The 27,460-nt window shown below is 40.0% G+C and overlaps 1 protein-coding gene across 1 annotated transcript in view; it reads left to right on the plus strand.

Annotated features, from left to right (window-relative positions):
* RAD54B (RAD54 homolog B) overlaps positions 1-24,618 on the plus strand; it is a 111,556-nt gene extending 86,938 nt beyond the window's left edge. The window contains exons 10-15 of the mRNA XM_040261064.1: positions 1,429-1,719; positions 8,267-8,442; positions 14,697-14,958; positions 16,436-16,502; positions 16,690-16,887; positions 24,181-24,618. Of these exons, the coding sequence (XP_040116998.1) occupies positions 1,429-1,719; positions 8,267-8,442; positions 14,697-14,958; positions 16,436-16,502; positions 16,690-16,887; positions 24,181-24,398 (1,212 nt within the window). The 3' untranslated portion in view covers positions 24,399-24,618. The remainder of the gene's footprint in view (positions 1-1,428; positions 1,720-8,266; positions 8,443-14,696; positions 14,959-16,435; positions 16,503-16,689; positions 16,888-24,180) is intronic.
* Positions 24,619-27,460: the final 2,842 nt, after the last annotated feature.

The following is a 27,460-nucleotide window of genomic DNA, read 5'->3' on the forward strand; positions in this document are numbered from 1 at the left end:
AAAGGAATAGTCATAGATTTTTATTAAATGCTTAAAGGTTTAGCTGTAAGAGTAAAAAAAATTAGATAAAACTAAGGAAAACAAACTAATTGGAAATAAACATTTCTGAAGATAGGAAAATCTTCAGAAAGATGCTAGATCTTCATGTAGGTGCTACATGTTGTATATTTCATTGCATCTAGGATACTGTTAATTCTAGGACGCACCATTATTTTTTGTACCAGTAGCAAAACATACCATCAGTTGTAATTGTAAGAAGTCATCAATTGTAAAAGCATCCTATTTCAGAGAAGTTAAAGTGAGAAAAAAAGTAAATCTCAGAATTAATACAATACTGTGATTAGTTAACAGATAGTTACTGAGCATTTTCCATGAACCAGGAACCATATAAAAATAATTATTTTATATATTTCATAGAAAGGAAAATGTTTATGATACATTATTTAAAAATAAGATCACATTCATTTATTTTCCCAGTATTTACATATGAAATCCCTGAAGTGGGCTAAATACTAAGCTTTAGACATGGGGGACTATGATGATAAACAAAACTGGTTTCTAGTTTCCATGATGCTTTATTGTTTGAGATCATGTTTTTTGTAACAAACAAAAATAAAACATCTATTTGCACACTTATACAAACAAAATGATTTTGAAGATATTTGTAAAAAGTTTTGACAACATTTGCTATTTCTGGTTAATGAAAGTTGGCTTTAATTTTCTTATTTTTGCATCACTGTATTTTCTGACCTGTGACCCAGTTTTTATGGAATAAAAATTGAAAATAGTTTTAAAATATAAGGGAAATATCCCATGATCTATATAAAAACAAATATGTACTTATACTGTGAAGATTCTAGTGTAGAAGATTAGAAGATTCTATGTAGAGAATTTAAACATATATTTCACTCATACTGTATTTTGACTTTAAAGATGTACAGTTATATAATGAACAAACAATGTGTAATGATTTTGAAAGAGTCAGCTGTGCCTTGTGCCAGTAATTTCTTAAAGGCTTACTTTTAGGATCAGTAACTTGTCAAAATATTTTCTTCCAAGAATTTGCTTTTTTAGTGCTTTGATAATGATTTTAAGACTATTGTACCATTGTATCTTCACATAAAAGTTTACTTTCAGATAATTCAGTTTGTAGATTATTGATTTCCAGTGGTTCTCAGTGGTGGCAATAGCCAAACAAGCAAGGATTCGAAGACTGCGGCTTCACTTAATTAAATGATTATGCTAAACATTTAAAGAGATGATTGTTGGTTTTTCTGTTCTAAACTGTATTTCAAATAATTTTTGTTTAAAATAAATCTGAAGGGAAGCAATTAGTAAATGTTTGATCATGATAAAATGTTTAATTTTTTTTTAACTACATGTATTATTTTTGTCTAAAACACTTCTAAGTCTACTGTTTTTCCGTAGGAAGAAAGGGAGTTAGGAGAGCAAAGAGCAGCTGAACTTACTTGCCTCACTGGACTCTTCATCCTTAGAAGAACCCAAGAAGTCATAAATCAATATCTCCCTCCTAAAATAGAGAATGTAGTCTTTTGCCGACCAGGAGCCCTACAGATTGTACTTTATAGAAAACTGTTAAATTCTCAGGCTGTCAGATTCTGTCTTCAAGGATTGTTGGAAAATACTTCTCATCTAATATGTATCGGAGCTCTTAAAAAACTGTGCAATCACCCCTGCCTTTTGTTCAGCTCAATAAAGGTAAGTAGTGTGTGAGACTGTGTCAGGAATATGAGCTGAGGGTTCTATGTCACATGAACCCGAGAGGGCAGATGAGACTGATCTCTGAGGTTACATTTGTGTGTTTTCCCAAAGCTGTGCAGCCTCTCCGGTGTGGTTCTTCTCTGGAGCTCCTCCATGCTTCTGCTTGTTTTTCAGAGCATGTCCTTATTCTTGGAGCTGAATGAGGGGTGAACTGGGCTTCAGGGTCTTCCTTCTGGATTTTGTGTCCCATGCCCCCTGTTGCCTCACCTAATGCTTGGTCCTGGTTTCCCTTCCTGTTTTATGTTAATAAAGCCAGTCACTTTGTTTGGTTTGACACATACAAAATCCACCATTAAGAAATGATTTATTTTTTCCTCATTGTAGAAGTAATACATGATTATTGTACAAAATTTGTGAAAATCACAAAGAAGAAAATAAAAATCATCTACTGGTTAGAATGTAAATTGGTTCAACTGGGAGACAGTTTAGTAATGTGTATCAAAGACCTTAAAATTTTATGTAACTTGTGGCCTGGCAGTACCACTTTAAGAAATTTGTTATAAAAAGGTAAAGCTCTTCAGTTAGAGAAAATCACATTTGGTATTAATAATAATAATCTTAGTTGATGCTTATTAAACATTTACATGTATCAAACACTAAGTACTTTTCAAATACTATTTTACTTATTCTTCACAGAATTTTATGGAATAAGTATTATTACCATCCCCATTTTTTGGTGAGAAAATAGGAGCTTAAAGATACACGTGTAGTGTTTTTCTAGAGAAACTTAATTGTAATGATGCTACGCTTATTATTTAAAAATCTGTTTTTTAAACTAAATAAATTATAGTCATTTCCCCACATTAGATGCCTTCTACAAATATGGTTTTTAATGGCCACATAGTTGAGCTGTCCATTTGGATTTGAACATAAGGCAGTTTGGGCTACAGTGAGAACTTTCTGTTTGGGAGTTGAAACTAAGTACAGTCCCTACTCTGATGTTGTTCAGTTCAGTTCAGTCGCTCAGTCCTGTCTAACTGTTTGCGACCCCATGAATTGTAGCACGCCAGGCCTCCCATCCATCACCGACTCCCAGAGTTCATTCAAACTCATGTCCATCGAGTCGGTGATGCCATCCAGACATCTCATCCTCTGTTGTCCCCTTTTCCTCCTGCCCCCAATCCCTCCCTGCATCAGAGTCTTTTCCATGAGTCAACTCTTTGCATGAGGTGGCCAAAGTACTGGAGTTTCAGCTTTAGCATCATTCCTTCCAAAGAACACTCAGGACTGATCTCCTTTAGAATGGACTGGTTGGATCTCCTTGCAGTCCAAGGGACTCTCAAGAGTCTTCGCCAGCACCACAGTTCAAAAGCATCAATTCTTTGGCGCTCAGCTTTCTTCACAGTCCAACTCTCACATCCATACATGACCACTGGAAAAACCATAGCCTTGACTAGACGGACCTTTGTTGGCAAAGTAATGTCTCTGCTTTTGAATATGCTATCTAGGTTGGTCATAACTTTCCTTCCAAGGAGTAAGCATCTTTTAATTTCATGGCTGCAGTCACCATCTGCAGTGATTTTGGAGCCCCCAAAATAAAATCTGACACTGTTTCCACTGTTTCCCCATCTTTTTCCCATGAAGTGATGGAGCCAGATGCCATGATCTTTGTTTTCTGAATGTTGAGCTTTAAGCCGACTTTTTCACTCTCCTCTTTTGATGTTGTTACTTAGTCGCTAAGTCGTGTCCAACTCTTTGCAGCCGCATTGACTGCAGCATGCCAGGCTTCCCTGTCCTTCACTATTTCCTGAAGTTTGCTCAAATTCATGTCCATTGAGTCAGTGATGCTATCTGACCATCTCATCCTCTGTCGCCCCCATCTCCGCCTGCCCTGTCTTTCCCAGCATCAGGGTCTTTTCCATTGAGTCAGCTCTTCACATCAGATGGCCAAAGTATTGGAGCTTCAGCTTCAGCATCAGTCCTTCAGTGAATATTCAGGGTTGATTTTCTTCAGGATTAACTAGTTTGATGTCCTTGCAGTCCAAGGGACTCTGAAGGGTCTTCTTCAGCACCACAATTCAAAAGCATCAATTCTTTGATGCTCAGTCTTCTTTATGGTCCAACTCTCACATCCTTACATGACTGCTGGAAAAACCATAGCTTTAACTATATGACAAGCATAGCTATTTTTCCAAGGAGCAAGCGTCTTCTAATTTTCTGGCTGCAGTCACTGTCCGCTATGATTTTGGAGCCCAAGAAAAGAAAATCATCACTGTTTCCACTTTTTCCCCTTCTGTTTGTCATAAAGTGATGGGACCGGATGCCATGATCTTAGTTTTTTAAATATTCTTAGCTTTTTCACCCTCCTCTTTCACCCTCATCAAGAGGCTCTTTAATTCCTCTTTGCTTTCTTCCATGAGAGTGGTATCATCTGCATATCTGAGGTTGTTGATATTTCTCCTGGCAATCTTAATTCCAGCTTGTGATTCATCCAGCCCTGTATTTTGCATGATGTACTCTGCATATCATGCAAAGTACATTGGAAGGACTGATACTGAAGCTGAAACTCCAATACTTTGGTCATCTGATGTGAACAGCTGACTCATTGGAAAAGTCCCTGATGCTGGAAAAGATTGAGTGCAGAAGGAGAAGAGGGCGTCAGAGGATGAGATTGCTGGATGCCATCACCAATGCAATGGACATGAACTTGGGCAAATTTTGGAAAATGGTGAGGGATAGAGAGGCCTGGAGTGCTGCAGTCATGGGGTCACAAAGAGTCAGACACGACTGGGCGACTGAACAACAGCAACAGCTCTGCGTGTAAGTTAAATAAGCAGCGTGACAGTATACAGCCTTGACATACTCCTTTCCCAATTTTGAACCAGTCCTTTCTTCCATGTCTGGTTCTAACTGTTTCTTCTTGACCTGTATACAGGTTTCGCAGGAGACAGGTAAGGTAGTCTAGTATTCCTGTCTGTTTAAGAATTTTCCAGTTTGTTGTGATCCACGCAGTTAAAGGCTTTAGCACAGTCAGTGGAGCAGAAGTAGATGTTTTCTCTATGATCCAACAAATGTTGACAGTTTGAGTTCTGGTCTCTCTGCCTTTTCTAAACCCAGCTTGGACCTCTGGAAGTTCTTGGTTCACCTATGGTTGAATCCTAACTTGAAGGATTTTGAGCATAACTTTGTTAGCATGTGAAATGAGCACAATTGTAGGATAGTTTGAACATTCTTTGGCATTGCCTTTCTTTGGGATTGGAATGAAAGCTGACCTTTTCCAGTCTTGTGACCACTTGTGGTCAGCAAATGCTGACATATGATGGCAGCACTTTAGCATCATCTTTTAGGATTTGAAATAGCTCATCTGGAATTTCATCACCATCACTAGCTTTGTTCGTAGTGATGCTTCCTAAGGCCCACTTGACTCCAGGATGTTTGGCTCTAGGTGAGGGACCACACCATTGTGATTTTCTGGGTCATATAAGACCTTTTCTGTATAGTTCTTCTGTATGTTTTTACCACTTCTTTTTAATCTCTTCTGCTTCTGTTAAGTCCTTACCATTCCTGTCCTTTATGTGCCCATCTTTGCCTGAAATGGTCCTTTGCTATCTCCAATTTTTTTTGAAGAGATCTCTAGTCTTTCCCATTCTATTGTTTTCCACTATTTCTTCTCATCGTTCACTTTAGAAGGCTTTGTTATCTCTCCTTGCTGTTCTCTAGAATTCTGCATTCAGTTTGGTATGTCTTTCCCTTTCTCCCTTGCCTTTTGCTTCTCTTCTTTCTCAGATATTTGTAAAGCCTCCTTAGACAACCACTTTGCCTTCTTGGATTTCTTTCTCTGGACTACTTATTTAACTAGAAGCAAGTTTAACCATGGCCAAGTTATGTCTGTGAGCCTTAGTTTGTCTTAACTGGAAGACAGAGATAATAATAACCTCCTGATAATGTTATTGGGGCAATTTGATGAAAGAATATGGAAAGAACCTAGCAGAATGCCTGGTCGTGGAAGTTGTACAGTAACTATTAATACCCTGTTATCCCCAACTCACCCTTAATTTTTCTTCTTTTATTTTTCTTTAAATAGTAAAATAATTTGCAAACAAATGAAAACCTGTGGGTGCTATGTTATGCCAAGGTTGTTAATTATGTATTTAGGAGATGTCGTGTTCTGTCACATTTCTCCATGTTTATTCCTACAGTGGATTATATTTACATAGTTTATCATAGGAGAAGTCAGCTTTCTATAACTCTGCAGTCAACAGGATTATAACAATTTATTAAGCAACTTTTAAAGGAACAGATTCTATACACATTGATAAAAATTAAACTCTTTGGGCATGATGCCCAGCAAAAAAAGAAGCCAGAATTCTTCCTAAAAAGAAAAAACCTATGATGGCCCAGAATGTACCACTTAACTAATAACAGGCAGAGTATACTACAAACTTCAAATAGAGTACATAATTTACCATCTCTCTAACATCATAGCAAGTAAGGATCAATTAAAAAAATGACTGAAATGAGCCTTTCACACATATAAGTAGTCTTTAAGCAATGGCTTAATAAATATTTTCCATCTGAAACTAGATTGTTTTCCCAAGTTCAGTCAAAATGATGGGTTTCTCTTCAGGAAATGTGCATGGATATAACCAATAAAAATACTATAAGTCACAACTTGTAAGAGTTGTGTATTTCTGTGTATCTTCTTATATATGATGTATGTATATTTTCTTATAAGGAGAGTATTGGATTGTACAGAGTCAGAGAAGAGATTGCCCTGTCTAGTTGATTTGGGAAGTCTAACTGGTAAATCTCTGTGATGCACCTCCATGAATCAGGCTGTCTCAGCATAAAAATGTTATCTGTTAACTGATTCTTAATTAGGAGTATACATTACAGTCTTCAGGGAAGCTCTTAAGAGTACATTTGTCCACTCCAGACACTTGTGAGCCAGTTCAGATTCTCTGAGAGTAGGGCCCAGTCGTGAAGATTTTGAAAAAGCTTCCCCAAGTGATTCTGATTATGTGCTCCTGGCTAAGAACTCCTGTGCCTTAGGATCGTTCATCTCCCTTGTATTTTGGTTTAATGTTCACCAGACAACTTGGCTTCCCCATGGACCGTTTATAGGACAGAATACATAGACCAATCGGTTTAAACAGGCAGGTCTCATTTATAGGTCAATAAATTTATATAATTTATAGTCTGATTTAGTCTCTTAATTTGGTTAGTATGGCTCATTTCCCTAGAGCTTAAACATATGCAAGTTTCTGAACATGAAAAGCTGTAGATTGGACCCAGGGTCTGTCATCTTTTGATAAGCCTGCCAAGGTGTAGGCATTGGAGTAGGAAACCTAACCCAAAGCAGCCAGCAACCATCTTTCCTCTCATATGTATCCTAGTTATGTAAATATCTTAGGGGTCCAAGTATTTTTAATCAAGTGATGTTACGCAAATATTGCTATGTTTTGGGAATAAGCCAAGTTAAAATTAGTACTTTGTGCCAAGCATTTTATGCTACAGGATTCACTGCCCTTAAGATGTTTCTAGTATTATTAATGAAAGATTACAACACACATTAAAGCATTAGGGAATTATAAAAAAAATTGTTAATTGTACAACTAAATAAATTCAAAGTTGAAATGTACTGTGTAACCATAAAGTTTTAAGACTCAATGTCCCCAAAAAGGTGTCTGTGAGTAATCAGGTGGAATTTGCATTGGGTCCTCAAGTGTTTATAGGAATGGGATAATTGGGCAAAATAAAAAAGTGATGGAACATTTCCAGGCAGGGGGCATAGGCTGAACAAAGTTTCAAGAACAGTGATAAATCTGGTAAATGTGGGAGAGAGTGAGGAGACTGCCAATTCCAGAAATTTAATCTAAAAAAGTAATGCAGTCATTGACAAACGTAATCTCCAGTTTTGTGTTCACATGTTAGTTTTGGCAGGGGAATTTCAGAGGTGGTGATAATCTTTTTGGAATAATATACAAAAACTTTTTGTAAAAAAGCCAAAATACTGTAACTAACAGTAAATTTCTCTGTTAACGTGTTGGCAGAATTATTCCTTCTTGTAGAAGAAGTGGATAAGATTGAGTCAACTATTGTGTTTGAGTATCACCTGGGAGGTGCTGTGTGAGCCTGCAAATCAGGAGAGAAAAGGAACAGCAGGGAGTGAAGGAGGGAAGAAGAGAGAAAACGAGGCAGCAGTGACCAGGATCCTCAGGGTTTCGGAGAGCATAGATTTCCTAGCACTGTCTGCCCTCTGTGTTTTCCTCCCATTTATTTCTCATTGCCTACCTCCCCCTGGATCAGACATAGGCAATGATACTGCACTTGTGGGGTTCAAGGAGCAGGCATTTTGGAAATATCATTAGAACTGCTCTATAGTCAAACATGGCCAAATTGTGACCTTTAAAGATTTACATAACAATTAGAGTGGGCTTTTCAGGTAGCTATTAAGCTTCAGTTTTTTAAACCGTAATTTTAGCAATTTTTCCTCCCTGTCGAAAAAACATGAACCAGGGTTGACAATCATCCTTTTGAACAGGAAAAAGAAAGCAACTCAACTTGGGATGAGAGTGAAGAAAGAAATCTCTATGAAGGCTTGATCAATGTGTTCCCTGCTGATTACAACCCGACCATGTTTACAGAGAAGGAGTCCGGAAAACTGCAAGTGCTGTCAAAGCTCTTAGCCGTTATCCGCGAACTTCGTCCTGCTGAAAAGTAAGAGGGCAGTTTAATAAACCGCTTCTATGTGCTTATGGAATTTCAGCTTAGACCATGTCCTTACTCCCTCTTCTCACTGCCTCTTTTTGAAAAAAGGAAAACATTAAAAATAAGTTGTTTTCTTCTTTGGGGGCAGGTCAGCTCCTAGTCTTTTATAAACTTATCATTACCAATGTGCCTGTAAATTTTTATCTAAGAAAAACTAAATGTAAATACCTATATTTAAAAAACCCTAGAGATATCTTTTGGAGAAGGCAATGGCAACCCACTCCAGTACTCTTGCCTGGGAAATCCCATGGACAGAGTCATCTGGTGGGCTGCAGTCCATGGGGTCGAGAACAGTTGGACACGACTGAGCGACTTCACTTTCACTTTTCACTTTCATGCATTAGAGAAGGAAATGGCAACCCACTCCAGTGTTCTTGCCTGGAGAATCCCAGGGACGGGGGAGCCTGGTGGGCTGCTGTCTATGGGGTCGAACAAAGTTGGACACAACTGAAGTGACTTAGCAGCAGCAGCAGCAGCAGAGATATCTTTTGATATGTAATACCTAACTTGTTTCTTTCTATTATTTTTTTTTAATTTTCTGTTTTTAAATTTGTTGATTTTTGGTTGTGCTGGGTCTTCATTGCTGCACGGGCTTTCTCTAGGTGCAGCGAGCAGGGGCTCCTCTCGTTGCGGTGCACAGGCGTCTCATTGCGGTGTCTTCTCTTATGGAACATGGGCCCTAGGCCGTGTGGGCTTCAGTAGCTGTGCACGTGGGCTCAGTGGTTGCAGCTTCCAGGCTCTGGAGCGAAGGCTCAATAGTTGTGGTGACCTGGCTTAGTTACTCCACAGGATGGGAGATCTTTCTGCATCAGGGATCGAACCCGTGTCTCCTACCTTGGCAGGTGAACTCTTTACCACTGAGCGACCAGGGAATCCCTAAGTCATTTATCTCTTTAAGAATCATTCTTTTTCTGTCCTTAAATGTTGATACTCCTGAGGACATTCTCTTTAGCCTCCTTCTCACTCTAAACATCCTTCCTGCCTTAGTTCTGTTCCCCTGGTTTCAGCTATCAGCCATATAGTGTTGATTCCAAATTGTAGCTCTAGTTCAAGCCTCTATTTAATGGTATCTAAATCTGTCTGGATCTCAGCCTTCTCATGTACCAGACCAGCTTCATCACTTTGCCATTGCAAGCCTAAATCTTTTTCCACTGTTCCTTGGCTTGATGAATGGTACCATACGCAAAGAAAAAGCTTTCATCATTCTAGACTCACTTTTCTCCTGCACTATCCCAATGTAATCAGTCACTACATTCTATTGGTTTTATTTCTTAATCTCAGGAATCCATTTGCTTTCTGGTACCAAGATTTTTTTTTAGCACCTGTTTTGAGTTTTATTTTAAATTTTTTAAAAAATTTATTTTTGAGGTCTGGTTGGATTACACTGTTGTGTTAATTACTGCTGTTCAGCACCAAGATTTTTGTTTTGATTCTTGTTATTACAATTGGGTTGTGGCGTGCTGCGATTCATGGGGTCGCAAAGAGTCGGAGACGACTGAGCGACTGAACTGAACTGAACTGAGTCTCGTATAAACTGTGTTCCTCTGACTTTCAATCCCATTGCATATCAGTATGCCCTATATTGTATATTTTTTTAAATACAAGTGTGAACACATCCCTCCTTTTCTTAAAAATCATTCAAAGATTCCCAGTCGCCTTCCAGAAATTTCTCAACTCTATAGCACATTGGTCAAGACTCTTCATGACATGGGTGATACCTCCTTGTCCAGCCTTATCCCTCTTGACTCCTTCACACTTTCATGTTATCCAGTTATACCAGAATCTATTTGCAGAACCTATAATTTGCTCTGCTTCTCACCTCTGTTCTTATGCAGGTTCCTGTGCCTGAAGTACCTCTATTTCTCATGCTTCTGGCCAACTTTCTCTTCATTAAGACTCAGCTCAGATGCTTTCTCCTCTTGGAAGCCCCTGGCCTCATGTTGAGTTAGCAGCCCCTCTTCTGTACTCCCCTAGCCTCATGTACTCTGATGGAGCTCTTCTCATGTTATACTGTAATCAGTAGTTCTCTTCTATATCAGCACCTGTAGTGGAGGGACTGTGTCTTAATTATCCTTGTAGGAGATATTCAAACTTTTTGAATGCAAAAACGCAGAGGAAAGTTTGCAAAATAGTGATTATATTTAATTGTCAAGGAGTCTGCCTCACTTCTTTGGAGCATTAATAGTATCATTTGCTTTTATCATAATAATGAAGTGATTAAAATAAGGAAACTTTCTATGAACTCTTTAATACAGTTGGATTAAAATGTTTTATTGGATAATATTTTATATATACTAGTGTGTTCAGTTCAGTTCAGTCGCTCAGTCGTGTCCGACTCTTTGTGACCCTATAAATCGCAGCACACCAGGCCTCCCTGTCCATCACCAACTCCCGGAGTTCACTCAGACTCACGTCCATTGAGTCAGTGATGCCATCCAGCCATCTCATCCTTGGTCGTCCCCTTCTCCTTCTGCCCCCAATCCCTCTCAGCATCAGAGTCTTTTCCAATGAGTCAACTCTTCGCATCAGGTGTCCAAAGTACTGGAGCTTCAGCTTTAGCATCATTCCTTCCAAAGAAATCCCAGGGCTGATCTCCTTCAGAATGGACTGGTTGGATCTCCTTGCAGTCCAAGGGACTCTCAAGAGTCTTCTCCAACACCGCAGTTCAAAAGCATCAATTCTTCGGCACTCAAGCTTTCTTCACAGTCCAACTCTCACATCCATACATGACTACTGGAAAAACCATAGCCTTGACTAGACGGACCTTAGTCGGCAAAGTAATGTCTCTGCTTTTGAATATGCTATCTAGGTTGGTCATAATCTTCCTTCCAAGGAGTAAGCGTCTTTTAATTTCATGTTGCTGCTGCTGCTGAGTCACTCCAGTCGTGTCTGACTCTGCGACCCCATAGACGGCAGCCCACCTGGCTCCCTCGTCCCTGGGATTCTCCAGGCAAGAACACTGGAGTGGGTTGCCATTTCCTTCTCCAATGCATGAAAGTGAAAAGTGAAAGTGAAGTTGCTCAGTCATATCCAACTCTTAGCGACCCCATGGACTGCAGCCCACCAGGCTCCTCTGTCCATGGGATTTCCCAGGCAAGAGTAAGCTGGAGTGGGGTGCCATGACCACCCGTCTAATTTCTGTCTCCAGGAATCTGATTACTGTAGGTACCTTATATAAGTGAAATCATATGATGTTTTGTCTCTATATGACTAGCTTATTCTACTTAGCATAATGTCCTCGAAGTTCATCCATGTTCTAACATGTGTCAGAATTTCTTTCCTTTTTAAAGCTTAATAATAGTCCACTGTATATTTATGATATTTTGTTTACCCATTCATCTGCTGGTGGACAGTTGGGCTGCTTCCACCTGTTGGCTGTTGTCAGTAATGTTGCTGTGAACATGAGTGTATCAGTGTCTTTTTGAGACCCTCTTTTTGATTCCTTTGGATACATATCCAGAAATAGAATTGTTGGATCATAGGATAATTCTCTTTTTAATTTTTTAAGGAACCTCCATACTCTTTTTTTGCAGTGACCACACCATTTTACATTCTCACCAAGAGTGCACAAAGGTTCTAGTTTTTCAACAGCCTCACCAGTATTGCTATTTTCTGTTTTGTTTTTGATGTCCTAATGGGTGTAAGATGATATCTCATTGTGGTTTTGATTTGCATTTCCTTAGTAATTAATGGGAGCTTTCCAAATGGCACAGTGGTAAAGAATCTGCCTGCCAGTGCAAGAGATGTAAGAGATGTATGTTTGATCCCTGGGTCGGAAAGATCTCTTGGAGTAGGAAATGGCAACCCACTCCAGTATTCTTACCTGGAAAATTCCATGTACAGAGGAGCCTGACAGGCTACAGTCGATGGGGTCGTAAAGAGTTGGACACAACTGAGCGACTGAGCGCACACATGCACCCAGATACACACAGTAATTAGTGATGTTGGACATCTTTTAATGTACTTGTTGACTATTTGTATATTTTCTTTGGAAGATGTCTGTTCAAATCCTTTGCCCATTTTTTAATTGGGTTGGGTTTTTTTGTTGTTGTTCTTGAGTTGTAGCCCTTCATGCTTTTTCTCATATGGCCAGTTGGGTATAGAGGTCCGGTTTTCCACAGCTGAACTGCCTCTGCACAAACATCTCCCAAACCTTTAAAATATGTAGCTGTAAGTTGCTCACAGTGTTTGACTTCAGGGATAGTATTGCTGTCACTTGACCTACTGTACTGTCATTAACTGTAGCCAGGTAGTGTGTTTCAGGCCCACAGGCTGAACTCTTCAACAGTGCTTTTGTGTATGTTAAGATGAATTAGAGCTCCTGACTTGTCTGGATGGTGGCCCTTATATGGAATTTCAAAAAAGATACTTCAAAATTTAAAAAGTTCTCTTCCCTCTTGGTTGTTGCATTCATGCATGGCTTGAAACCTAGTGAGCAGAGTTCATGCTGAATTCCAGCCCCCATACATCTTGAATGGACACTCTTGTGCTGGGTACACCTTGCACTCAACCTCACATGGCAGCCGTGCCTGCAGATTTCAGTTGCTTTTAGGGGCAGTAAAGTAATCATAAAAATACTGTCCTTGTTTGAAAGTGGTATGTATGTGGTGGGGAAGGGGGAGCTCTTGACTTCTGAAAGGGGATTGTCCAAGACTCCTTACCAAGATAATCACTGCTCCCATTAGTCTACAACTAGTCATGTAAGAACTTGTTTGGGAAAAATATTCTAAACGAGACTTCCTCCAGTCCAGTAAAGTTGTATCAGAAAAACTATGTTTGGATAATGTTATTCATCCACACAATAGTATTGAAAAGGAAGGGGAAAAAGTGACTGAAATATTAGTACTGGAGTGTTCTTCCTATGCTACTAATAGTAATAATGTTGTTCCAATATTAGTATAGGCAGATTCTTGTTATAGGAATGTTGGTAGATTGCAACCAATGGTCTCAGGTTCTCCCTCCCTCTCTCCTTGTTCCTTTGTTGTGTAACTTTGGGTGATATCCCATTCTGACTCTGAGCTCAGCCACCTGACTTGGATTGGCCCATGAGATGCTGGCAAACAGGGGGCTTGAAAGGATCTTGTGCAGGGGGCTTGCCCTCCCTTGGGGTTCCTGGGACCTTTTTGTCTCCATGTGAATATGCCTGGGCTAGCCTGCTAGAGGATGAGAGACGTGAGAAACTCAGACTTAGGTTTTGGCTTGTTGCTGTATCTCTGCCTTCTAGAGTCCCCTGGTCTAAGTTTCTTTGATTTACTTTCCACAGAGAATAAGTATTCTCGTTGAGAAAGAGAAGTCAACTAGTTTCATGGGAGTAGGGCCTGGGTTCTACTTACTTTTGTTGTTGTAATAGCTGCAGTCTAAACCCCTTCCTTCTGTGCTGCTGCTGCTGCTGCTAAGTCGTTTCAGTCGTGTCTGACTCTGTGCGACCCCACAGATGGCAGGCCATTGGGCTCCGCCATCCCTGGGATTCTCCAGGCAAGAACACTGGAGTGGGTTGCCACTTCCTTCTCCAATGCATGAAAGTGAAAAGTGAAAGTGAAGTCGCTCAGTCATGTCCGACTCTTAGCCTCCCCATGGACTACAGCCCACCAGGCTCCTCTGTCCATGGGATTTCCCAGGCAAGAGTACTGGAGTGGGGTGCCATTGCCTTCTCCTGCCTTTATAAAATGTGACTGTGTGAATGAACTTGTATATCTATCTTTGGGCACTTAGGTTTCACTCCTACACACGTCACCATTCCACTAGTCTCTGTTTCCATATATAAATCTCTCCTTGTTTCATCAAAGATAGACTTTGTGTTTCTGTTTCTTATTCTCCTACTATTGTTAGGGTGACTTAAGAAAGGTAACGAAAGCGGAAAGGTGTTTACTCCGTTATCTTCATACTGAAAGTCTCTTAGATTTCTTTTTTTTTTTTTTTTGCCACACCATGTGCCTTGTGGGATCCCAGCTCCCCAACCAGGAATTGAACCCGTGCCTTTGGCAGTAAAAGCACAGATTCCTAACCACTGAACTTCCAGGGAATTCCCTCTTAGATATTGACTTTAAAATGAAATTTGAAAGCAAATCTATGTTTTAATTATACAAAGTTCTGTTGGATATTCTATAAATATCAGTGATAATATTACTTTTTTTTTCTCTAATTAAAAAAATCTAATACTGCTTCCAAGTTGTATATGAAGATTCTTTCTTTTTGATTGACAGAGTCGTGTTGGTATCCAACTATACACGAACCCTGGATATTTTACAAGAAGTCTGCAAGCGTCATGGATATGCTTATACAAGACTTGATGGACAGACCCCAATCTCTCAAAGGCAGAAAATTGTTGATGGCTTTAATAGTAAATACTCTTCTGATTTTATTTTTTTGTTAAGTTCAAAAGCTGGTGGTGTGGGGCTTAACCTTATTGGAGGATCTCACTTAATCCTCTATGACATTGATTGGAATCCAGCTACTGATATCCAGGTAGGACTGTTTCTATATTAAACAAACATAAAATGCCGAAGGGGGATATGGTGCCTGCGGGGATATGAGGGTGATGATGAAGTATAAGAACTGCTGCATATTCAGCCCTTATTTTGTATCAGGCATTCCACTAAATGCTTTACATCTGTTCAGTCCTCACAGTAGTCCTACAAGTGTGTGTGTTGTAAGCTCCGTTTTGCAGATGAAGGTATGGAAGCTTGTTCCAGGTCACATAGCTTGTAAGAGGCAGAGTCAGGATTCATACCCAAGCCTGTATGTCTCCAGGCCCTACTTGACTCTGTAGTTAGCTGGGCCTTCAGGATGCCCAGGGCCATCAGGGGAGGACAGCAAGGTGTTGTAGGCACCATGATCGGTGTTCGTGCAGGGTATAGTGAAGATGCAAAATTAGCTTCCTTAGGAAAATATCTCAGAAGCAGCCTTTGGTTTTCTTCAGAGTACAGTCCATCTTCACAGATTTTGAAGTTTCTACCTATAGATGTGCACCTCACCTGGTAGCTGTGTTAGGGGACTGGAGACAACCCTCAGGTTCAGTGATTCACTAGAAGGACTCATAGAATCAAGAAAAACAGTTTTACTCAAGTTAGGGTTTATTACAGTGAAAGGATACACAGTCAAATCAGCACAGGTAAAAGGTACTTAGGGCGGAGTCCAGGAGAGAGCAGATACAAGCTTCCAGTTTTCCTTTCCCTATGGAATTGTATGGACAACACTTAATTTTCCCAGCATCAGTGAATGACAACACCCATGGAATTTTGTCAACCAGAGAAGTTCACCTGAGCCTTGATGTCTATACTTTTGTTGGAGGTTGGTCAGGTAGGCACGGATTGGCCTCTGCAAAGGTCAAACTGCCCAAGTCCCACCTAAATCACATCGTTAGCATAAACAGCTTTATGGCCCAAGACCCCAGGTAACCTAAGATGCTTTTATCAGGTACAATATTCCAGGGGCTTCCAGAAGCTGGTTGAGGGCCATAATTTTCTTTGGAATGTTCAGGGTTTGCATATCAACTTTTTGCTAAATAGTATCACTGATAAATCTTAAAACCTCAGGGATCTGCCTAGAGCCTGAGCTGATTGCAGATATCCTAGGGTTCCTTAGAAGTGAATCATTAGCCTGTTGGACCGAGAATAAACCCTCCATGCCCATCCTATCCATGGTTCTTTGCATTCTTACTTCCCAAACTTGCTATCCCAGTTTTTTTTCGATGCAGATAGACCCTCTCACTGTTGCCTGGCATCCTGTAGTTATTTTTCAGTATCATAGCGAGTGTTCATTCATCCCTTTCTTTAACTCAGGAAAAAAAAATTGAAGTGGAGAAGGCTTAGTTATGCCTGGGCTTTGTTTTTTGAAGCTGTAAGTGAAATCTAGAATTCCTAGTCTTAAATTTATGAACACAAGTTGCTTATGTGGAGAAGGTTTCTATTGTACTTTCAGAATTCCCATTTATTTTCTACAGGCAATGTCTAGAGTGTGGAGAGATGGTCAGAAGCACCCTGTACATATTTACAGACTCCTAACCACAGGTAGTAACCCTCCAGTATGAAAAACGGTGTATTCTCTTTGAGTAAATAAAGGTATTTTGTGTGTTAAACTGTGCTTCAGTACCAGGAATATTATTTTGTTAGCTAGTATAATAATAAACATATTTTACCCTACCAAAATGACAGTTGTAAAGATCTGAAGGAAATCTAATGAATGTTTTCTCTTCAGGTACAATAGAGGAAAAGATCTATCAAAGACAGATCAGTAAGCAGGGTCTTTCTGGGGCAGTTGTAGACCTATCCAAGACATCTGATCATATTCAGTTTTCAGTGGAAGAACTTAAAAATTTGTTCACATTGCATGAAAGTTCACATTGTGTTACTCATGACCTGCTTGACTGTGAATGTACAGGAGAAAATCATACAGGTTAGTTGTATTTTAATTATGATGATGAAGTTAATTGTTCTCTCTTTAGCAGTTGACAATATTTAAAAACAGAATGACTAAAATATTGACCACTTGCATATGTTAGTTTTCTTTTTTCTTCAGGTCTTAGGGCAGCTGCAACATAGATATTTGAGAAAAGAAATTTTTTTTGACCCCGCCCCCGACTGCCGCCTTTTGTTTTTAATTGGAGGATAATTGCTTTACAGTGTTGTGTCGGTTCCTGCTGTGCGACAGCATGACTCAGATATAAGTGCACATGTATCCCCTGCCTCCTGAGCCTCCCTGTCACCCAGCCGAGATGCGCGTGCTGCACAGCTCCTTCCCGCGCAGCTGTCTCACACGTGGCGCTGTTGATCCGCCAGCGCTGCTGCGCAGTCCATACACGCCCCCTCCTCCCCAGCTGGTCCACAGTCTGTTCTCTTCGTCTGCGTCTCTGCTCCTGTCCTGCACATAGGTTCGTCAGTACCGTTTTTCTAGATTCTATATGTATGTATTAATATACGACATTTTCCTCTTTTTAACTTAACTTCACCCTGTATAACAAGCTTCAGTTTCATCCACCTCACTTCAGCTGACTCACATTTCTTCCTCTTCATGGCTGAGTAACATTCCATTGTATATATTTGCCACAGCTTCTTTTAGGTCAGTGGACATCTAGGTGGCTTCCGTGTCCTAGCTCCTGTAAAGAGTGCTGCAGTGAACATTGGGGCACATGTGTCTTTTTAAATTATGGTTTTCTCAAAGTTTATGCCCAGTAGTGGGATTGCTGGGTCATATGGTAGTTTTATTCCTAGTTTTTTAAAGGAATAGTGGCAGTATCAATTTGCTTTCCCACCCACAGTGCAAGAGGACTCCTTTCTCCACATCCTCGCCAGCGTTTATTATATGTGGGTTTTTTGATGATAGTCATTCTGGCCAGTGTGAGGTGATATCTCACTGTAGTTTTGATTTGCCTTTCTTTAATAAACAGTGATGTTGAGTATCTTCTCATGTGTTTGTTGGCTATCTGTATGTCTTCTTTGGGGAAATGTACGTTTAGGTCTTCCACCCATATTTTTGATTGGATTGTTTTCTGATACTGAGCTGCATGAACTGCTTGTATATTTTGGAGATTAATCCTTTGTCAGTTGCTTTATTTGCAATTATTTTCTAACATTCCGAGGGTTGTCTTTTCATCTTGTTTATAGTTTCCTTTTGCTTTTAATTAGGTGCCATTTGTTTATTTTTGTTTTTATTTCCATTACTCTAGGAGAGAAAATTTAAATTAGAACCCTATTAGTTCTCTCAATTTAGCTTATTTCAGCATCAGTTGTGAGAAAATTTGACTTACTTAGTAAAAATCTTTCAATTCCTGATGATAATGATTTAAGAATGAGAGAAATGTTTTTAATCCTTATTTCTATTTCACACACACACACACACACACACTTGACAGGCTAATCCTACTGTTTATTTTGTGTACAACTTATTCCTAATGAGGTCATACTTTGTGGACAGTACGCATGGCCCTCCATGCTTCTTAGTACTTCACACACTGGTTGTGCTGCTTAAATGAGACTGAAAGTGTCAAACACCATTCAGGTAGGAACTCGATTTGGAGTAGTACTTGAGCAAGCAATGCCCGGAAGTTGGAAGTCACTTGATAATTGTATTGAGATGAGTTTAAGAAGTGAAACTGGATAGGACTAGCATGAAATAATCTATACTTTATATAGTCAACATTAATCTCCTCTATTGTATGTTTTTTCCATTTTAGTGATTTCTGCTCTATTTCTTTTCTTTTGCCCTGTAATTATCTAATTTTTCCCCTTATTTTCTAAAGTTTAATCCTTAGGTTAATGACTTTCACTCTTCTTTTCTAAAATGGGTATTAAGGCTGTAAATTTTCTACTAAGCTGAATCTCATAATTTTGATATGCCATCTTAACTATTTTTCAGTTCTAAATATTTTTTATTTTCCATTATGATTTCTTCTTTGGCTCATGAGGTATTTAAAAGTTATGTTTAAAATGTATTTTAGTTTTTGTTATTGAATTCTGGCTACTGCACTGTAGTCCCAAGTATGGTCTGCCTGATAGTGATTCTTTGGCAACCATAGAGACCCTGGTGTATGGCCTGGTGTGTTCAGTTAGCAAATGTTTCTCTTGTGCATGAAAATCATTTGTATTCCCTTAATTACTTGGTTTAGAGTTCTGCCATATGAGTCAAAGTTTCTGTTACCAATTTAGTTTTTTCTTATTTTAAAGATTTAAAAATTTACTAATTTAACTGGAAAATTGGTAATGTTTACATATGAAAGCTATTTGAAAGTATAAAATGTATATGGTGGAAACACTTCCTCCTGTAATGCCCTCATCTGTCTAGTTTATAGTCCTGCTACCCTATAAAAAACCACTGTTACTAGTTTTTTGTGTATCCTTCTAGATGTATTTTTATACATATGCAAGGAACTCTGAATAAATATTATTGCCCAGTTCCCCTCAGCCCCCCATAAGGGATAGTGTTGTATGTGTATGATTCTGTACCTTCTGTACCTTTTTCTCCAAGAAAAAGAAATGCAAAAAAGCAAAATGGTTGTCTGAGGAGGCCTTACAAATAGCTGTGAAGAGAAGGGAAGTGAAAAGCAAAGAAGAAAAGGAAAGATATACCCATTTGAATGCAGAGTTCCGAAGAATAGCAAGGAGAGATAAGAAAGCCTTCTTCAACGATTAATGCAAAGAAATAGAGGAAAACAACAGAATGGGAAAGACTAGAGATCTCTTCAAGAAAATTAGAGATACCAAGGGAACATTTTATGCAAAGGTGGGCTCAGTAAAGGACAGAAATGGTATGGACCTAACAGAAGCAGAAGATGTTAAGAAGAGGTGGCAAGAATACAGAGAAGAACTGTACAAAAAAAGATCTTCATGACTCAGATAATCACGATGGTGTGATCACTCACCTAGAGCCAGACATCCTGGAATGCGAAGTCAAGTGGGCCTTAGGAAACATCACTATGAACAAAGCTAGTGGAGGTGATGGAATTCCAGTTGACCTATTTCAAATCCTGAAAGATGACGCTGTGAAAGTGCTGAATTCAATATGCCAGCAAATTTGGAAAACTCAGCAGTGGCCACAGGACTGGGAAAGGTCAATTTTCATCCCAGTCCCAAAGAAAGGCAATGCCAAAGAATGCTCAAACTACTGCACAATTGCACTCATCTCACACGCTAGTAAAGTGATCCTTAAAATTCTCCAAGCCAAGCTTTAGCAATACGGGAACCGTGAACTTCCAGATGTTCAAGCTGGTTTTAGAAAAGGCAGAGGAACCAGAGATCAAATTGCCAACATCCGCTGGATCATGGAAGAAGCAAGAGAGTTCCAGAAAAACATCTATTTCTGCTTTAGTGACTATGCCAAAGCCTTTGACTGTGTGGATCACAGCAAACTGTGGAAAATTCTGAGAGAGATGGAAATACCAGACCACCTGACCTGCCTCTTGAGAAATCCGTATGCAGGTCAGGAAGCAACAGTTAGAACTGGACATGGAACAACAGACTGGTTCCAAATAGGAAAAGGAGTACGTCAAGGCTGTATATTGTCACCCTGCTGATTTAACTTTAACTTATATGCAAAGTATGTCATGAGAAACGCTGGACTGGAAGAAGCACAAGCTGGAATCAAGATTGCCAGGAGAAATATCAATAATCTCAGATATGCAGATGACACCATCCTTATGGCAGAAAGTGAAGAAGAACTAAAGAGCCTCTTGATGAAAGTGAAAGAGGAGAGTGAAAAAGTTGGCTTAAAGCTCAACATTCAGAAAACTAAGATCATGGCATCCAGTTCCATCACTACATGGCAAATAGATGGGGAAACAGTGGAAACAGTGGCTGGGTTTATTTTTCTGGGCTCCAAATCACAGCAGATGGTGATTGCAGCCATGAAATTAAAAGGCACTTACTCCTTGGAAGAAAAGTTATGACCAACCTAGACAGCATATTGAAAAGCAGAGACATTACTTTGCCAACAAAGATCCGTCTAGTCAAGGCTATGGTTTTTCCAGTGGTCATGTATGGATGTGAGAGTTGGACTGTGAAGAAAGCTGAGCACTGAAGAATTGATGCTTTTGAACTGTGGTGTTGGAGAAGACTCTTGAGAGTCCCTTGGACTGCAAGGAGATCCAACCAGTCCATCCTAAAGGAGATCAGTCCTGGCTGTTCATTGGAAGGACTGATGTTGAAGCTGAAACATTTGTCCACCTTATGCGAAGAGCTGACTCATTAGAAAAGACCCTGATGCTGGGAAAGATTGAGGGCAGGAGAAGGGGATGACAGAGGATGAGATGGTTGGATGGCATCACCGACTCAATGGACACCGACACCATGTCCATTTGGTACACCCCGGGAGCTGGTGATGGACAGGGAGCTGATGATGGACAGGGAGGCCTGGCGTGCTGCGGCTTATGGGGTCGCAAAGAGTCAGACGTGATTGAGCGACTGAACTGAACTGAACTCTACCTTTTTCATTTAATAGTATATCTCAAGATCTTTCTGTGTCATTACAGAAAGAGTTTCCTCATTCTTATTTTCCCCTCAGGTATATAATCCTCCATTGAATGAATAGACTATAATTTATTCATCTAACCTCACAGCTGTGTAATTAGGTTCTTTTCAGTCAGTATGCATCTTCATTCATACATCTTTTTCCACATGTTCAAATATCTCTGTAAGGTTAATTATCAGTGTTGCTCTGTCAGAGAATATGAGCATTTGTAATTTGATAGGTCCTGCTAAGGTGCCCTCCACTGGAGTGGAGGTTGTATCATTTATACCCCACCAACAGTATACTATTTCCCCACAGCTTTCCGAATTTAGGATTATTAGATGTTTGGGTTTTTGCCAGTCTGAGAATAAAAATGGCTTGTTTGTCTAGTTTTAATTTAATTTTCTTTCGTTACGAGTGAAGTTGAGAATGCTTTTCTATGGTTAAGAGCTGTATTTTCTTTACGTGAACCACCTGTTCATAACACTTGCCCATTTTTCTGTTAATAACCTAGTTCTTTGTTAGATGTGTTATTGAGAAATACATTAAAATCTTACAGTATGACAGTGAAGTTTTCTCTTTCTCATTCTTCCATCAATTTTTGCTTTATATATTTTATATGTTGTTTGTGAAATGTTTTCATTATTATTTATTTTATTATTAGTTATATTTTCATTATGTAGGGATTGCTTTATCCCTAACATCTTTTGCTTTCATTTTGTCCTATGTTAATATATTACACTGACTTCCTCATTGTTAGTATTTATCTGATACATCTTTTCCCATTCTTTTACATTAAATCTTTCTGTATCGTTTTAGGTAGCTCTCATTTAAATAGCATGAGCCTGAATTTTCTTTTTTAATCTGGTCTGATGTTTTCTTTCAACTAGAGCATTCAGTCTATTTACATTAATTATAATTACTGATATATTTTGATTCGTTTCTACTGTCTGTCTTTTCATTTTTTGTTTTTTCCCCCAACAAGGGTCTGTTAGTGGTTAAGTCTCTCAGTATTTTATTTTTCAGTGTTTTTTCTCTTTCTTAAATTCTGTCTTTGCTGGGTGTACAGTTCTAGTTGATAGGGTTTTTTTTAATGTTTTGGGGGGTTTTTTTGGTCAGTACTTTCGAGGTATTTTTCTGCTGTCTGCTAGATTCTCACAGCAGCCTCAGGTTTTGTATCTTTTGCTCTGTTTGGTTCTTCTATTTTCTAGCTCTTGTTAAACTTCTCACCATTCCTCTCCTGAGTTTGTTGCGCATCTTTATGTTTATCATCTTGAACTCTTTATTGGGTTGATTGCTTATCTCTACTTCTTTTAGTACGTCTTCTGGGGTTTTATCTTATTTCTTTGCTTGGACCATATTCTTCTGTCCCCTCATTTTGCCTCTGTGTTTATTTTTGTGTATTGAATAGGTTGGGTTTTCCTGATCTTGGAGAAGTGGCCTCTCTTTCCTGTAGTCCTCTGGCTTTCCCATATGCAATTCCCTCTGGTCTTCAAAGCCAGATGTTCTGGGGGCTCATCTTCCCTGTGCGGGACCCCCAGGCTGGAGAGCTTGGCATGGGCCACAGGCCCCTTGGTCCTTGGGGAGAACCTCTGCAGTTGTGATTATACTCCAGTTTGTGGGTCACCTACACAGGGGGTTGGTTCCTGACTGCATCTCTGCCTGTCCTACCCATCTCCTTATAGTTCTTTTTGTCTTTAATTGTGGGAAATCTCTTCTGTTGGTCTTCATGTCCCTCTCATAGAAAGTTGCAATTTGTAACAGTTACATAGTCGTACTTTTGGTGTGCCCATGGGAGAAGGAGAGCTCAGGGTCTTCCTACTTTGCCGTTGTGGCCACTCCATCATCCTTCAGATCTGAAAAACACAGGTCAACTTCTCCTGTTATACATGCTCATAGCCCTCTCTGTCTGAGCTTCATACCCTTAGCTCTATTTGTAATGTGGCTCCATAGTTCCTTATTTCCAGTTTTGAAATCTAGAAAGCTTGAAAGACCAAAAGTTGTTCCCCGCCCTGTCCCGCATCTTCTTCCCTTATGGCTCAGCTGGTAAAGAATCTGCCTGCAATGCAGGAGACCTGGGTTTGATCCCTGGGTTGGGAAGATCCCCTGGAGAAGGGAAGGGCTACCCACTCCAGTATTCTGGCCTGGAGAATTCCATGGACTGTATAGTCCATGGGGGCGCAAAGGGTCAGACACGACTGAAGGACTTTCACTAACTTTACTTTCATAAATTTGCAACAGTCTTATTTGGTGGCAGAAACCTTAGCTAAATTTATGTGAATTTATCGATGGTCTTTAATCTCTTTTGTACAACTGTTCTTGCCATAGCTGATTAATGAATTTGATTATGGAGTGTTATCCTACGTTTTTACAATTATATTCTAAATTTGGAAACCTATCTGCCCCCACAGGCTTTTAGATAAGAAATTGTGGCCCTATAATACAATTATCTCTCTGGATGATTATTTGTTTAATGTGTAGTTCTCTTGTTAGATCATAAGGTATTTGAAGTCAGAGGCCATGTCTATTTTTGTTGACCACTTTGGCCCTCTTTGCTCAAGTTAGCACATAATAAACAATTTATAAATATTTGTAGAAGGAATGAATTAATTGAATTTGCTCATCTTAACATGAACTATGGTAATCAAATGTGATAAATCACACAAGCTCATTATATAATGAAAAAGTATTGTATATAATAGAGTATTAATTGGCCTAAGGATTTTCTTATTGTTTTACTTATTTCAGGTAATTCATTGGAAAAACTCCCTGCGTCTAGAAATTGTCAGCTTGGTCCACATCAGCAGAAGTCTGATTCCCTGAAACCTCTCTCCATGTCACAACTGAAGCAATGGAAACATTTTCCTGGAGATCATTTAAATCTTACAGATCCTTTTCTTGAAAGAATAAGAGAAAATGTATCATTCTTTTTTCAAAATATAACCAATCAAACTATTGCTATATAATGAAATATTACTTTATGATGTTACTTTGCTTCCCCCTTTAAAAAGTTAATCTAGTAAGTAAATGTACTTTTGGAAAACAAATAGAATTATCTTAATTATAATAATGTATTTTGTTGCACACTATATTATAGTTTTGATATGGTAGTCAAAACTGACTTGATTAATATTTTGTATATGTTCCTAAATATTGACACATTAAAGACATACTTCTGTCATCTTATAATTGCTTATCAATAATTCCATAATTTGTGCACTTTAAGTGCTTTCTAAAGAATTTTTATAAGGAATACTAAAAGGTAAAATGCCCAGTTTCTTGTCTTTGGGAAAGCTAAATTGATTAGGAATTGTAGCCATAGACGTGGGAGACAGTTGAAAACTTTGATAAGTTTAAACGATAGCTCAAAGGAGAAGGAGAATGAGAGATTAGGATTACAGATGCTGAAGACGTGATGCAGGGCGGTTTGGGTGAGAATGGTGTGTAGGTTGTGGCAGGATGGGCAGGAGCATTGGACACTTGAAAGCACTGGTTTCTAACCTGGGACCTCAGACTCCTGGGGTACTGACATGTGGTCTGTAAAGCCATGTCCACCAAACATTGTGTAGACACTGGACCATGGTTCAGCTATCATCATGTCGAAGGTTTCTGAGGTAATTGTTGACATTAATGTACAAAGCAAGCTTTACAAGACAAGTTGCAAAGAGAAAGGAATTACTCATTTAATCTCCAGTTAGGGCTCCTATAATCAGCTTTTGATTCCTTTTAGGGAAATTTCTTTTAGACTGAATATGGTCTTAAGGTTTTGAGTAAAGACTCAATTATCATCAAATCTGAGTTCTTTAGGTTTGTACTGCCACGCCTGGGTGTTTGTGGGCTTCCTTAGTAGCTCAGATGGTAAAGAATCCGCTTGCAGTGCAGGAGACCCCGGTTCGGTTCCTGGGTCAGGAAAATCCCCTGGAGAAGGGATAGGCTACCTATTCCAGTATTCTTGGGCTTCCCTGGTGGCTCAGATGGTAAAGAATCCACCTGCAGTGTGGGAGACCTGGGTTCGATCAGTGGGTTGGGACGATACCCTGGAGAAGGGAAAGGCTACCCACTCCAGTATTCTTGCCTGGACAATCCCCAGGGACAGAGAAGCCTGGCGGGCTACAGTCCATGGGATCGCAAAGAGTCGGACACAACTGAGCAACTAAACACACACGTGCACATGCACGCCTGGGCATTTGTACATCTGTGATTCGTGAACTGGCATTTTGGGGACCAAGTTTGTCAGAAAGGAAGTAATCAACTAATAAAAAGCAAAAATGGCATTTCTGGACTCTGTGTATAGGCTTCTTATATGAGGCTTAACATATAAAACTGTCTTCAAATATATCTTGTATCACATTATTCTCAGGTATAAAATCTTTTTAAAGAGGTAAGAGACTAGCTTTGTTATTGTCTTATTTTAATTGTAGTGGACACTGGGGTGTACTGCCCAGGTTGCCCCCTTTAGGATCTAGCTGCTCATTTATCCAGCTGTTGGGAGTGTCACCGACGACCACTCATAGCCAAGTCTCTCTCCAAGAAGACCCACAGCTGAAAGGAGCTGCCTTATGCAAAATTCCCTCCCTCCCCTAGGTGACTGGTGCCCACTGATCTGATGATGTGGGGTAGAAAGGCCCAGCCCCTTGCCTCAGTCTGGAACAAGCCCTCAGGGCCCCTCCAGCACCTGGCCCTCCGTTGCGGCCTGTGTTGTCACTTCACTGCCATTCAGCTTGTCTCTGTCCAGACCCGCTTCCTTGAGTGCCTTACAGATGTCGCTCCTAACAAACTCCCTGCGTGCAGGTCTGCTCGGTCTGTTGTCCAGGTGACCTGACGTAAGACATTACCCACAGAGGCATCACCGAGGAAAAGCACTTGAATAATTAGGATCGATGGCATCCAATTGTCATTAGTTGTTGGCAGAAAAATCCTTGACTGGAATGAGCTGATACATGAAAACATTTTTAAAAGGATAATAAATTTTGCTTCATACCACATTGGAAAAACAGACCACGTTGAAATGAATCACCGCCTGTACATTCACAGTGTTGTACGGCCATCACCACCGTCCGTTTTGAGGAGTTCACAGTATCTCTGTGCCCAGTATTGGAGATCTCTATCCAGTCATTCCCCAGCTGACACATGCAGTGAACTCTTCTCAGGCTTCATCTTGACTTCTGTTCACATTAGGTATGGGTGAGCTGCTTGAAATCCCTGCCTTTCTTAATTTTGATTAAATTCATTTGTCATTCCACAGTTATTTATTGAATACCTAGTACATGTTGGACATTGTCTTAGGAATTACGCATACAGCAAAAAATAGGCGGTCTCTGTCCTCACTGTGCTTTCATTCTAGCATCATGAGAATGATATGCATATGTAAGGGAGGTGTCAGGTGGACGTGCCAGGTGGGGCCACTCAGAGGGACCCCCAGCTCTGGGGAGGCAGCCCTGGGAGCCCAGGCCTACCGCTCTAGGCCAGGAGGCCTTGAACTTGGGCCTGCTTGGTCAGGATGCACATCCGCTCCCAGGAGCCCCCCATCCGGCAGTGTTCTCGGGTCTGCCCATGAGGCGGTCAAGCTGGTCCCCCAGGGAGCAAGGATTGTGCCCCTGCACACGTGTGGCCTCGGAGCTGTGTGCAGAGCTGGCGTGCCTGGGTGTGTGTCCACTTCTGCAGCCCAGAGTGTCCTCAGTAGGAGCCTGCTTTTGTAGATAGTTCTGTGGTTTCAGAGGGCTTCCCAGGTGATGCTGGCAGTAAAGAGCCTGCCTGCCAGTGCAGGAGACATAAGAGACGAAGGTTTGATCCCTGGGTCAATAAGATGCTCTGGAGGAGGAAATGGCAACCCTCTCCAGTATTGCCTGGAGCATCCCAGGGACAGAGGAGCCTGGCGAGCTATAGTCCATAGGGTCGCAAAGAGTCGGACACAATTGAAATGACTTAACAACATAATATTGCACATGGTGATAAGTGTTATGAAGAAAAGAATAAGGGAGATATTAAAGTGAAGATGGAGATTGCTATTTATACGCAGTGGATTTAT

The sequence above is a fragment of the Oryx dammah genome, unplaced genomic scaffold (genome assembly GCF_014754425.2).
Source record: "Oryx dammah isolate SB20612 unplaced genomic scaffold, SCBI_Odam_1.1 HiC_scaffold_19, whole genome shotgun sequence".
NCBI classification, from domain to species: domain Eukaryota; kingdom Metazoa; phylum Chordata; class Mammalia; order Artiodactyla; family Bovidae; genus Oryx; species Oryx dammah.